This window comes from Haliotis cracherodii, unplaced genomic scaffold (assembly GCF_022045235.1).
Source record: "Haliotis cracherodii isolate W230 unplaced genomic scaffold, xgHalCrac1.p SCAF_15, whole genome shotgun sequence".
In the NCBI taxonomy this organism is placed as follows: Eukaryota; Metazoa; Mollusca; class Gastropoda; order Lepetellida; family Haliotidae; genus Haliotis; species Haliotis cracherodii.
The window spans coordinates 14,480,801-14,493,940 of NW_027266270.1; the positions used below are offsets into that span (position 1 = coordinate 14,480,801).

The window sequence follows — 13,140 nt, forward strand, 5'->3', positions numbered from 1 at the left end:
AGGCGGAACTATTCAAAGATGACATGGACTTACTAAATCCTCCCAGAGGGACAATACTTTTACACTACGTCAACCCCCTTTGAAGATACAACCAGTAACAAACTCAGATATAAATTCATTCTACAAATTTTAAAAGGTCATTCATTTTATACACAAGACATATTATCAAATTTACTATACAATTATATTTCTTTTAAAAACCCAATAATTAAATGAGAATTAATATTGTTAAAACGATCCTTTAGAGAAGATGATTTGAAATATTTATCTCTTGTGATGGCAAAATCAATACAGCCAAGCAGGACATGCTTGATTGTGCTTCTCTCATCACAAGGGATACAAAATGGAGGATCTTCACCTTTTAATAAAGATTTGTGACTATTACAAATTAAAAATTAATGCATGGAAGACATGTTTTTAATAGCCTGCAGGCAAGAAAGAGAGTCTGAAAAAATATGAACTCTTTATGTTTAGTTTGGTTTTCGATATATTTTAGTGCAGTTAAAGTTGCATTTGCGTCTGCTGTGAAACTAGAACAGTTATCTGGTAACCGGGATGAGACAGTCCTGGATCCAATGACAGTGGCGCTGGCATCATCCATCTGTTAATATAGATTTGTAAGTGTCATAAGTGCTTCGTAATTCATTATATATATTGCTGTTGATAAATTAGTTGATTTGTGTCGGATTTCTTGAGTTTAGTTAATGTTAGGTCTATCTCTGGCTTTACTAACTGCCATGGTGGAGAAGTGAATAGTCGAGTAAGGGCAATGTTTTCAAGATTGATTTGAGCAGCAGAAACATCTGATTGTATTCTCATTCCAAATGTTGGAATAAGAGATGTCTTTTTATTGTAGAGATGTTTGTAACGTGGATTAAAAACACAGTCATATGCTGGGTTGGATTTAGTGGAACGTAATTTAGAGAAATACTACAAAGATAATTTGATGCGACATTGTTGAAGGGATGGCTCATCAGCCTCCACATTGAACTGGGAATAGGTGAAGTAGGCGCCAAGACAAAGCCTTGGTTATGAACAGTATCTGATAATTTTAAATTGCTTTTACAAGCCCCACCATAGATGATGGAGCCGTAATCAAGTTTTAGGCAGATTAGTGTTCGATTTTGTTGGAGGAGGGTTTTCTGATTCCCTCCCCACTTGGAATTAGAAACAACTTTTAACAAATCTAGGGCCTTCAGACATTTATTTAATGTGGGGCAAAAAGGTCACCTGATGATCAAATATTGTGCCTAAAAATTTGGCTTCGTGTATACTTTAATAGAAGTTTTATTCAATATTAGTTCTGGGTCTTTGTGAGATTTATGTTTTTCTACAGTTTGTTTTAGATTTTTAGAACTTAATTCCATTTTCTAAAGACCATTTATGAATTTTATTTAAACAAAGCTGTAGTTACCTTTCAATAGTATTCATGCTTTTGCCACGACAAGACATGTTAAAATCGTTCACAAACAGCGATTCATCAATTGAATCACTTAAAACCTTTGAAAGACTATTAATTTTTATACTAAATAAAGTGACAGACAAAATACTGCCTTGTGGGACATCCTGATCCTGATTATGATTATCAGACAGGGTAGAACCCACGCGGACTTGAAATTGCCTGTCGGTTAAAATCTCAGATATGAATTGAGGCAAACGGCCTTGCAATCCACAATCATGTAAATCTTTTAAAATACCATGTTTCCATGTAGTGTCATATGCTTTTTCAAGATCGAAAAAGATTGACACTGCATGTTGCTTATTTATTGTTGCATTTGTAACAAATGATTGTAAGCGAACCAAATGATCGATGGTACTTCTGTTTTTCTAGAAACAACATTGTATGTTAGTAATGAGACTTTTGGTCTCCAAGTATCAAACTTATCGATTATTAATCATGCGTTCCATGGTTTTGCAAACGCATCTTGTTAGTGATATCGGTCGATAATTTGAAGGGTCTGTATGATATCGCCCAGGTTTTGGGTATTGGGATAACTACAGCATCACGCCGTAAAGGAGGTTGGTTTGTTGTTTAACGCCGCACAATATTCCAGCTATATGACGGCAGTCTGTAAATAATCGAGTCTGGACCAGAGAATACAGTGATTGATATCATGAGCATCGACCCACGCAATTGTGATACGATGACATGCATTAACCATGTCAGCAAGCCTGACCACCCGATCGTTAGTCGCCTCTTACGACAAGCAGAGTCGCCTTCTACGGCAAGCATGGGTTGCTGAAGACCTATTCTACCCCGGATCTTCACGGGTCTGAACATTATAAATATTAATATTATACAAAAAGGCCTGTCCCAGATTGACAGAATAACAACCAGCACTATAAATTAAAGTTTAGAACTAGTTGGTTGGTTAGTTGGTTTGTTGTTTTAGGCCGCACTCAGCAATATTCCAGCTTTATGACGGCGGTCTGTAAATAATCGAGTCTGGACCAGACAATCCAGTGATTGATATCATGAGCATCGATCCACGCAATTTGGGTCGATGACATGTATCAACCAAGTCAGCGAGCCTGACAACCAAATCCCGTTAGTCGCCTTTTACGACAAGCATAGTCGCCTTTTACGGCAAGAATGGGTTGCTGAAGACCTATTCTACCCCGGATCTTCACGAGTCTGAAAATTATAAATATTAATATTATACAAAAAGGCCTGTCCCAGATTGACAGAATAACAACCAGCACTAAAGTTTCGAACTAGTTGGAGAATACTAATATACACAACTACCGAACAGTATATAATGCAGGGTGTAGATCGTCAGCAACCAAAGTTCGGACACCGCACTAGGGACCATTGGGACTTGCAGTGAGTGAGTGAGTGAGTGAGTGAGTGAGTGAGTGAGTGAGTGAGTGAGTGAGTGAGTGAGTGAGTGAGTGAGTGAGTGAGTGAGTGAGTGAGTGAGTGAGTGAGTGAGTGAGTGAGTGAGTGAGTGAGTGAGTGAGTGAGTGAGTGAGTGAGTGAGTGAGTGAGTGAGTGAGTGAGTGAGTGAGTGAGTGAGTGAGTGAGTGAGTGAGTGAGTGAGTGAGTGAGTGAGTGAGTGAGTGAGTGAGTGAGTGAGTGAGTGAGTGAGTGAGTGAGTGAGTGAGTGAGTGAGTGAGTGAGTGAGGTTTTACGCCGCTTTTAGCAATACACCAGCAATATCACGGCGGGGGACATCAGAAATGGGCCTCACACATTGTACCCATGTCGGAAATCGAACCCGGGTCTTCGGCGTGACGAGCGAACGGTTTAACCACTAGGCTACCCGACCGCCCCTGGACTTGCAGTGCATTTGCTACATGTCACAAAACTACCGACAAAAGTTATCGATAATGTTTGAATTTTGTTACTGATTGGGAGAAAAAGGACTTGCCCATAAAAACGGAGAATGGACTAAATTACACTTGGCGTCACATAAAAGAAACAATGGCTTATATCTCGTCTGACATTAAGGCGAAATTGGATACACATATTACGATGTTTATTTCATTAAACACTTTCTTTGTGTGAAAAGGAAGGAAATTGATCCAACATGGATCGTGACTTAATGCTATGCTTTTAAGTTGAGTTGTTATAAAATTCATGAGTTTTATTGATTGACAGTCTATTAATGAACACTGAAATAATGCTGTTCCAAGCGGCAGGAGACACTTGGATAATCAATAGCATGCTCTGAAAACATCAGACGCCAATATTCTTTAGGAATTTTGTGTTTGTTTTCTCGAAACAAACAAACAAGCGAGATATCGCTTTAGCATATAAATGACTTTAGATGATCCCGTTAGTCGTTGTTGAAGACCTATTCTATCCCGGATCGGGTCCGGAATTTCTTTCAGTGTGGGTGAGGTCAGTGCGTGATGTTGTCATTGGTAGAATGCAGACACTGAAAAATAGGAAACCGAACCTGACTTCTTTACAGGAAAAGTTTCTTGTAGTTGGAACTTACAAGGCATCACATATCATAACCATATGTTATAGCTATAAATTATGTTAGCGTCACAACATTGATAGTTTGATCTACCCGTGAAGATCCGTAAATGACAACTATGTTTGTTTTGAATAAATCAAGTGTGTCTCGAGGCTTCTATTCTACGGGACCCGTGGAGATCCGGGGTAGAACCCATGCTTGCCGTAAAAGGCGACTATGCTTGTCGCAAAAGGCGACTAACGGGATCGGGTGGTCAGGCTCGCTGACTTGGTTGATGCATGTCATCGATACCAATTGTGTGGATCGATGCTAATGATATTAATCACTGGATTGTCTGGTCCAGACTCGATTTTTTTTACAGACCGCCGTCATATAGCTGAAATATTGCTGGGTGCGGCGTTAAACAACCAACCAACCAACCATTCTACGGTAAATGCACTATTAAGGGTAATTAAGTATTGGAGTAAGTTACTGTCACGTATTGAATCAACCACAAACACAAATGAGATTGTAATACAGATTTATTCCCTCCCTTAAAGTAATTTTAAATCCCAATAACAATATCTAAATTCAAACTAATACCAAATTAACTAACACAACTAACTAAACTAGCTTCTCCTACCAATAACAATACTACCACCTACTACTAATACTAATATCTTAATACTAACAGTACAAATGTCTACTACTAATAATACAAATATCTACTACTAACAATACAAATATCTACTACTAACAATACAACTATCACGATACCCTATCCTAATACTAATAGTCTACTTCTAACAATACTAACACTAATACAAATGTTCTAAGAATAACACAACTAATACACAGTAAAACTTTGTGTGTGTATATATATATATACAACAACAACACACAACCACAAAAAACAACAACCAAAAGATACAAAGCCACTCCACTGTCACTGTCACAACAGTTCTATACAGAACTTTAGAATCTCTGATGTTATTGAGCAGTTCATACGAGAATTCTTCCTCGTAATAACGAATGGTGATCTTTCCACCCAGGCGATGTTGTCCCCACGGAGTTAGGGGTGCCTGTTTACATGGATGCCACGGCTGTGTTCATCCTACGATGTGCCACGGAGACGAAGATACTTCTCTCCTTACGTTGGGTCGGAGAACTTCTCTCCTTACGTGATGTTGGAGGTTGTTACTTCCTCCTACGTAATATCGGAGGTTCTTCCCTCCTACGCACTCTAAGGTTAACCGGCCAGTTCCGGGACACTACAATGTAATATACGCAATTACAGTCACTGAGGTATGTGTCACTACCTCACAATACATACAGCCATGCACCAATACTCCGATTTACATATTACTGAGTTGAACTGTTTATACTTTGATCATGTTGTGGTTATTTGTTACAGTGGCTTTACGCTATTACCATCAATATGTGTATATAATTACGTTTGGAAAAAATACATAACTCAAAATTCTATCCTCTAAAATACAATTCAACATGAAACAATAAATGTAAAAACTTACGCCAACCAGAGTAGAAGTCTCCCACAATATTAGTCCATGCCTTACATGACCATGCTGATTCTGGCTGACTGTACAAATTATTACCCTGCCCCGCTATTTAAACTGACCCCAAAGCCCAAGCTACCCCTGACCTCCCTATTGTTACACCAATTAACTCCCCAGCTATCAGCCGTACCCAGTCACGCTTCCCTGACCCTAACCTGTTCCCATAGTATTACCTGACAATATCTAAAAACAACTCGCTAAGCTTAATATACTAATGTAACCATACCGTAATACATCTATCTGAAGTACTAACATATAATTAAAATATACAAGATTATCTGTGATCTTGAAATCACCTCCCCACTTAAGTTAATTGTAACTGAGCACAATTATATAACAAACAAGATCACATATAACTTTGTCCTAACGTCTTTTAAAGACATTATCTAATACAAAACCATATATATACACAATGACAACAATAATACACAAAAAGTAATGACTGTCATATCTTCACTATGATGCTGAAAAATGCATTATTTACATACTGCTATGCACACAGTGTGACTAGGGCGAACACCGGCTCAAGAGGTCAGCTCCCACATTCTCAATCCCCTTGATTGCACGGATCAGAAACCTGTAAGGTTGTAAAGTTAGAGCCCACCTCATCACTCGTCCATTGGTCAACTTGGCTTTGGTCATCCATACTAAGGGCTGATGGTCCGTTTCAAGAATGAACTCCCGCCCATACAGATATCTTTCTAACTTCTGTATTGCCCATACTATTGCCAAACACTCCTTTTCTATGGTAGAGTACGCCCTCTCACGTTCTGCCAACTTTCGACTCACGTACATTATTGGAAACCGCTCACCTTCCTGTTCTTGTAAAAGAACAGCTCCGATTCCGACGTCAGAAGCATCACTTCTTACTAGGAATGTTTTCTCCAAGTCTGGCAGTTTCAAGATTGGAAAACTTGACATGTGTGTTTTCAACGTCGTGAAAGCTAACTCTTGACTCTCTGTCCATACTACCTTGTTTGATTTGCCCTTCTTGGTAAGATCAGTCAGAGGCACTGCTATGGCTGCATCATTTGGGATGAATTTCCGGTAGTACCCAGTTAATCCTAGCAAAGCTCTGACCTGTTTCTTAGTTTGTGGTCGTTCAACATTTAGGATTTTCTCCACATTCTTACCCTCCGGCTGAATTAGGCCACTCCCAACCCTGTGTCCCAAAAACTCCAACTGTTTGTATCCTATTTTTACCTTTGATGGTCGAGCTGTAAGATGAAATTGCCTTAACCTTGTAAATATGTCTCTCAGACTTACCACATGAGGTGACCATTCCTCTGTTCCTTCTATGATGTCGTCTATGTAGTTGTCAGTGTTAGGTATGCTATGTAATACTTGCCTCATGAGTCGGGAAAATACTGCTGGTGCGTTGACTACTCCAAATGGCATCACCTTCCATTGGTATAACCCATCAGGGGTTATAAAGGCCGTCAGTTCTTTGCTACTCTCTTCCATTGGGATCTGCCAATATGCCTTGCTCCCATCAATTTTGGTTAGGTACTTACAGTGTCGAAGCCTTGCAAATACGGAATCGGCTAATGGAATTGGTTCTGCATCAAAGACCGTTACTTGATTCAACTTGCGAAAATCGGTACAAAATCTGTAAGTCTCATCAGCCTTCTTCACAAGTACAATGGGGGAAGCATATGGTGAGTGAGAGGGTTCTATCACCCCCATATCTAACATTGATTGTATCTCTTTGGCGACAACGTCCCTCATGTGATGTGGAAGCGGATATGGTTTGGATCTTATAGGCTCATTGCATGTCAACTTGATCTTATACTGCATACAGTCTACCTTCCCTGGTAAATCACTCAGCACATCCCTGAATTCACTTACGAGCTCTCTCACCTCAATTTGTTGTTCTTCTGTCAGGTCCTTGGAAATGTCTACATCCTGATATGTTTCTTTTGAAACTAGCGCAGGTGAAACTATGTCTAGCATACTTACCTCTTCCGCTTTGACATCTACCAGCCCGGCACTAGCATACATCAGGTGAGCTATGCTGACGTCACATACAGTTGTGTCCTTGATCTCCTCTCGGTCAATGTACTTTTTCAGTAGGTTTGCATGATAGGTTTTAGTCTTATTACCTACCTGTATCCTGTAATTGCCAATACCAAAGGCCTCCAAAATTACATATGGTCCTTTCCACTGGAGTAGGAGTTTGTTGGAATCAGTAGGTAACAGAAGTAACACTTTGTCACCTACTTTCCTTTTCCGTGCTTGTGATTTTGCATCAAAGAACTTTTTGTACTTACCTGATTTCTTTTTTAGGTCTTGTTGTGCTATATGAATAGTGTCTTCCAGTCGGTTTTGCAAATCTAACACATACTCATAAGTAGTTCTTACCTCAGGATTTTGTATGTCTTTAGTCCAGATTTCTCTGAGAATCTGCACTGGCCCTCTCACTGTACGCCCGTACAGTAGTTCAAAGGGAGCAAATCCCAAACTCTCTTGAGGTACTTCTCGGTATGCAAATAACAAAGCAGCTACATACCTGTCCCAGTCATATGGCCGTTCTGCACACATTCGTTTCAACATTGTCTTCAGAGTACCGTTGAATTTTTCCACAAGGCCATTACACATTGGATGATATGGGGTAGTAGTTAGCTGATGCAAGGATAATAATCTACTTACCTCCTTCATTACACCTGAAGTGAACTGGGCTCCCATGTCCGTCAAGATCTCCTTGGGGATACCTACTCTACTGAATATTTCGAAAAGAGCTTCAGCAACATACTCAGTTTCAATCCTTGGCAAAGGTACTGCCTCTGGGTATCTGGTTGCATAGTCAACTACCGTCAAAAGATACCTATTACCTTTGTCAGTGACAGGATACAACGGGCCTATCAGGTCAACGGCTATTCTCTCAAATGGTACTTCGATTAATGGCATTTGTCCTAGTGGTATTCTTCTTACCTTGCCCTTGGGGTTTGTGCGTTGACAAATATCACAGGACAGCACATGTCTTCTAACATCACCCATTATTCCTGGCCAATAAAACTGAGACATAACCCGATCTAAAGTCTTTTTGATTCCAAGGTGCCCTCCCATCAATGCTTCATGGCTTACTTTCATCACTTGGGTACGCAGCCCGACTGGTACAACTGCCTGTACAACTTGCTTACCCTTGTCAAACTTGGTGAAGGTATGCTTCCTATAGAGCATATCATTCTCAATATAGTAAGAGGAAGTACTATGCCTGGTCTCCCTAATTTTCCCTTCCTCCACTAATTTCCTGACTTTGTCCAAACTGGAATCCTGTTGTTGCTGGGTAATGAACTCACCTCGACTCAATGTCAGCCCCACAGGTTTCAGTGCCTTCAGTGGTTTCATGCCTTCTTGTCTTACTCTTCTTTGGCCTCTTGTTTCCACAGCACTTACCATCTGAATATCATCCTTATCCCACATCTGATCTGGATCGCTTGGTTCTCTCACTCCTGGAATATTGCCTAATATCAGGTCACAGAGTGGTATGTCCATACATGCAGCTCTTACCTTTCCAGTATAAAAGGGTGTGTCCACGGTAATCCATGCTACGGGAAGTATTAGCACCCTACTATCAGCCAACTTACAAGATTGTGTTTCTGAGGACAAACATTCATCCTCTACCTTTGACCTCCTCACTATTACGCCAGTACAGCCACTGTCTCTCAGGACATCCACTGGCTTGCCATTTACCTTTCCCTTGTGAATAGGCATGTTGTGGTCTGTAGTAAACATGCTTCCTGAGGCTACATCTGGTTCACTCACCCTCTCTGAAGTTGTGGCATCACCATCTACAACTTCAGGTATTCTTGCCTCAACATCTATACAATCTGGAAGGACTGCAGACACGTTACTGGTGTATTCACTTACTTGGATACTTGCCACGTTATATTTGGGTTTCTTACACTGTGCTGCCAAATGTCCAATTTGACTACAGTTGTAACATGTCCTTTCTTTAATAGGAATAAATGGTTTGGGTTTTGTACCACCTGGCGCCTTGTTCTCTCCTGGTTTACCTCGGACCTCTGTTTTGTCATGTTGACCAAAACTACCTTGCTTACCATATCTAACAGGACCTGTACCTCTGGCTTCTATAAATTGTTCTGCTAGTCTGGCCATTTCCATAGCATCTTTTGGTTTTCTCTCTTTCAAGAATATACTAAGATCCCTTCCAGTTACATTTAAAATCTGTTCACGCAACAATAAATCTTTCACTCCTTCAAAAGTCTTTTGAGTACCACTAAGCTCAATCCATCTGTTGAAATAGTTCTCAATTCTAACTACAAACTGTGTGAATATCTCACCTGTATCAGTTTTAGCAGTTCTAAATTTCTGATGAAATCCATCCTCTGTCATTTCATAGCGTTTTAGCAATGCAGTCTTAACAGCAGTATAATCTTCTGCGTCATCTACACTTAATCTGGAGTATACTTCCAAAGCCTTACCTTTTAGTAGCGTACAAAGATATGCTGCCCAATGACAAGGCTTCCAACCTTGTGCTACAGCTACCCGTTCAAACCGTTGAAGATATGCATCAATGTTGTCATTGCGGTCTTCAAACGGAGGCATCTTAGGCATCTTAGGTGCAGCACCTGATTGTTTCTCTCCTACCTGTCCTTCATAATTTCCAGCATAACTCTTTTCTAACTTGGCTAATTCTATTCTCTCCTCTGATTGCACTCTTAATTTTTCTTTCTCCCATTCTAACTTTTCTCTCTCTTTTCTCTCCTCCAATTCTAATTTTTCTTTCTCCCATTCTAACTTTTCTCTCTCCTTTCTCTCCTCCAATTCTAATTTCTTGATTTCCCGCTCCCTTGCTCTTTCCTCTCTTTCTAACTTTTCCTTCTCTTTCTCTCTCTCTAACTCAGTTTGTTCTTTTACAAACGTCCTCAAATCATTTTGCTCATACCCTAAACTCTGACCCAATTTGATAATCTTTTCAAGATCCATATCTAGCTGTATGGTGATAGTATGAAGTACAAGTACAGTTAAACCCAGCAGGCTTAGTCTTGGACAACTGTGAATAATGAATGCTACCAATAGGAACTTAGACTATACAAAAGTACATTCATGCATAGAATGGAACCCAAAAATATAAAATTCCAACCAATAGCCTAATCTGACCAATAAATGAAATACACCCTACCAACCTTGATTCTAACTCGAACACTCAAGGATGTAGAAGTGGTGCCGGAGGTCCTATCACACCTCTGGCCAAACAAATACTACAAGGATAAACCATCAAGGAAGTAACTCCTAATCTCTCATAGAATGATGGTCTGAGTTAATTCAATAGTGACAATAATTAAATATCCCACCGCTGCCACCAAAAATGTCACGTATTGAATCAACCACAAACACAAATGAGATTGTAATACAGATTTATTCCCTCCCTTAAAGTAATTTTAAATCCCAATAACAATATCTAAATTCAAACTAATACCAAATTAACTAACACAACTAACTAAACTAGCTTCTCCTACCAATAACAATACTACCACCTACTACTAATACTAATATCTTAATACTAACAGTACAAATGTCTACTACTAATAATACAAATATCTACTACTAACAATACAAATATCTACTACTAACAATACAACTATCACGATACCCTATCCTAATACTAATAGTCTACTTCTAACAATACTAACACTAATACAAATGTTCTAAGAATAACACAACTAATACACAGTAAAACTTTGTGTGTGTATATATATATATACAACAACAACACACAACCACAAAAAACAACAACCAAAAGATACAAAGCCACTCCACTGTCACTGTCACAACAGTTCTATACAGAACTTTAGAATCTCTGATGTTATTGAGCAGTTCATACGAGAATTCTTCCTCGTAATAACGAATGGTGATCTTTCCACCCAGGCGATGTTGTCCCCACGGAGTTAGGGGTGCCTGTTTACATGGATGCCACGGCTGTGTTCATCCTACGATGTGCCACGGAGACGAAGATACTTCTCTCCTTACGTTGGGTCGGAGAACTTCTCTCCTTACGTGATGTTGGACGTTGTTACTTCCTCCTACGTAATATCGGAGGTTCTTCCCTCCTACGCACTCTAAGGTTAACCGGCCAGTTCCGGGACACTACAATGTAATATACGCAATTACAGTCACTGAGGTATGTGTCACTACCTCACAATACATACAGCCATGCACCAATACTCCGATTTACATATTACTGAGTTGAACTGTTTATACTTTGATCATGTTGTGGTTATTTGTTACAGTGGCTTTACGCTATTACCATCAATATGTGTATATAATTACGTTTGGAAAAAATACATAACTCAAAATTCTATCCTCTAAAATACAATTCAACATGAAACAATAAATGTAAAAACTTACGCCAACCAGAGTAGAAGTCTCCCACAATATTAGTCCATGCCTTACATGACCATGCTGATTCTGGCTGACTGTACAAATTATTACCCTGCCCCGCTATTTAAACTGACCCCAAAGCCCAAGCTACCCCTGACCTCCCTATTGTTACACCAATTAACTCCCCAGCTATCAGCCGTACCCAGTCACGCTTCCCTGACCCTAACCTGTTCCCATAGTATTACCTGACAATATCTAAAAACAACTCGCTAAGCTTAATATACTAATGTAACCATACCGTAATACATCTATCTGAAGTACTAACATATAATTAAAATATACAAGATTATCTGTGATCTTGACAGTTACTTGGAATGATTCCTGATAGATACCCATATCAGTGTTCCAAAATGTTAAACTTACTTGATGATACTGGTAAAAATAATTGGATACAGATGTGAAAAATCGATTATTTATTGGTGGCTTTTCATATGTATGGATTTTCAAAGATGTGGGAGATCCCAGTTATTTTTATATTCATTTAAGCATAAGACTAAAGGATATATTTTGTCAACAGTGGCACCAAAGTATTTATGTATCATCTTATCTTAGCAATTACAGCAAAGTAAAATCATTGTTACAAACTAAAAGATATTTCACTTGTTTAAACGATAAAAGTATAAATCAGAGCTTATTGTAAACTTAGATTTTCTTTGCAGAATTTTAATGTGAATGTATGTCGCAGGTCCAAAGATGGTGATATTGTGAACTCTATTTGTACAAAGTGTTCATCCGGAGAAGTAGAGGATGAATACCATGTCTTACTTATATTTGAAACGTATTCCCATTTAAGGTATAAATTTCTCCCCATGTTGCAGGGTATTTTTAAAGACCGTCAGTTAATGATAAATCTGCTAAACTCTGAAAATCCTGATATGATCCATGCTGTTTCTGTATTTTTAAAACATGTCTTTGTAATGAGAAATGTGTAACTTGATTTAAAATCTAAACATGTACATCACGTCACAAATGTTAATATCCAATCTGCACTGTACTATGGGCCTTGATGCCTAAATTACTGAGTAAACTGTCTGTAAATGCAATATTCACGGTCTTAGACAATATAACTTTTCCCTTGGAGTCACGAAACTAAGGTACAGCCAGGTTTCTACAGAATTGGTAACTTTCTCGGTGCAGTCGACGGAGCACTTATTCCTATAAAACGACCATCACCAAACGACGAAGCGGCCAACATATGCCGCAAGGGATACCATGCCATCAATGTGCAGGCGATATGCGACAGCTCTCTCCGG

At 39.2% G+C, this 13,140-nt stretch overlaps 1 protein-coding gene across 1 annotated transcript; it reads right to left on the reverse strand.

Annotated features, from left to right (window-relative positions):
• Positions 1-5,989: 5,989 nt before the first annotated feature.
• LOC139461542 (uncharacterized) lies at positions 5,990-10,792 on the reverse strand. Its single transcript, XM_071243025.1, has one exon. It carries the CDS (start codon positions 10,430-10,432, stop codon positions 5,990-5,992), a length of 4,443 nt encoding a protein of 1,480 aa, XP_071099126.1. The 5' UTR covers positions 10,433-10,792.
• Positions 10,793-13,140: the final 2,348 nt, after the last annotated feature.

What these genes read in the sequence shown, in the direction of transcription:
- LOC139461542 (XM_071243025.1), bottom strand. Translation starts at nt 10,432, where the DNA reads ATGGATCTTGAAAAGATTATCAAATTGGGTCAGAGTTTAGGGTATGAG.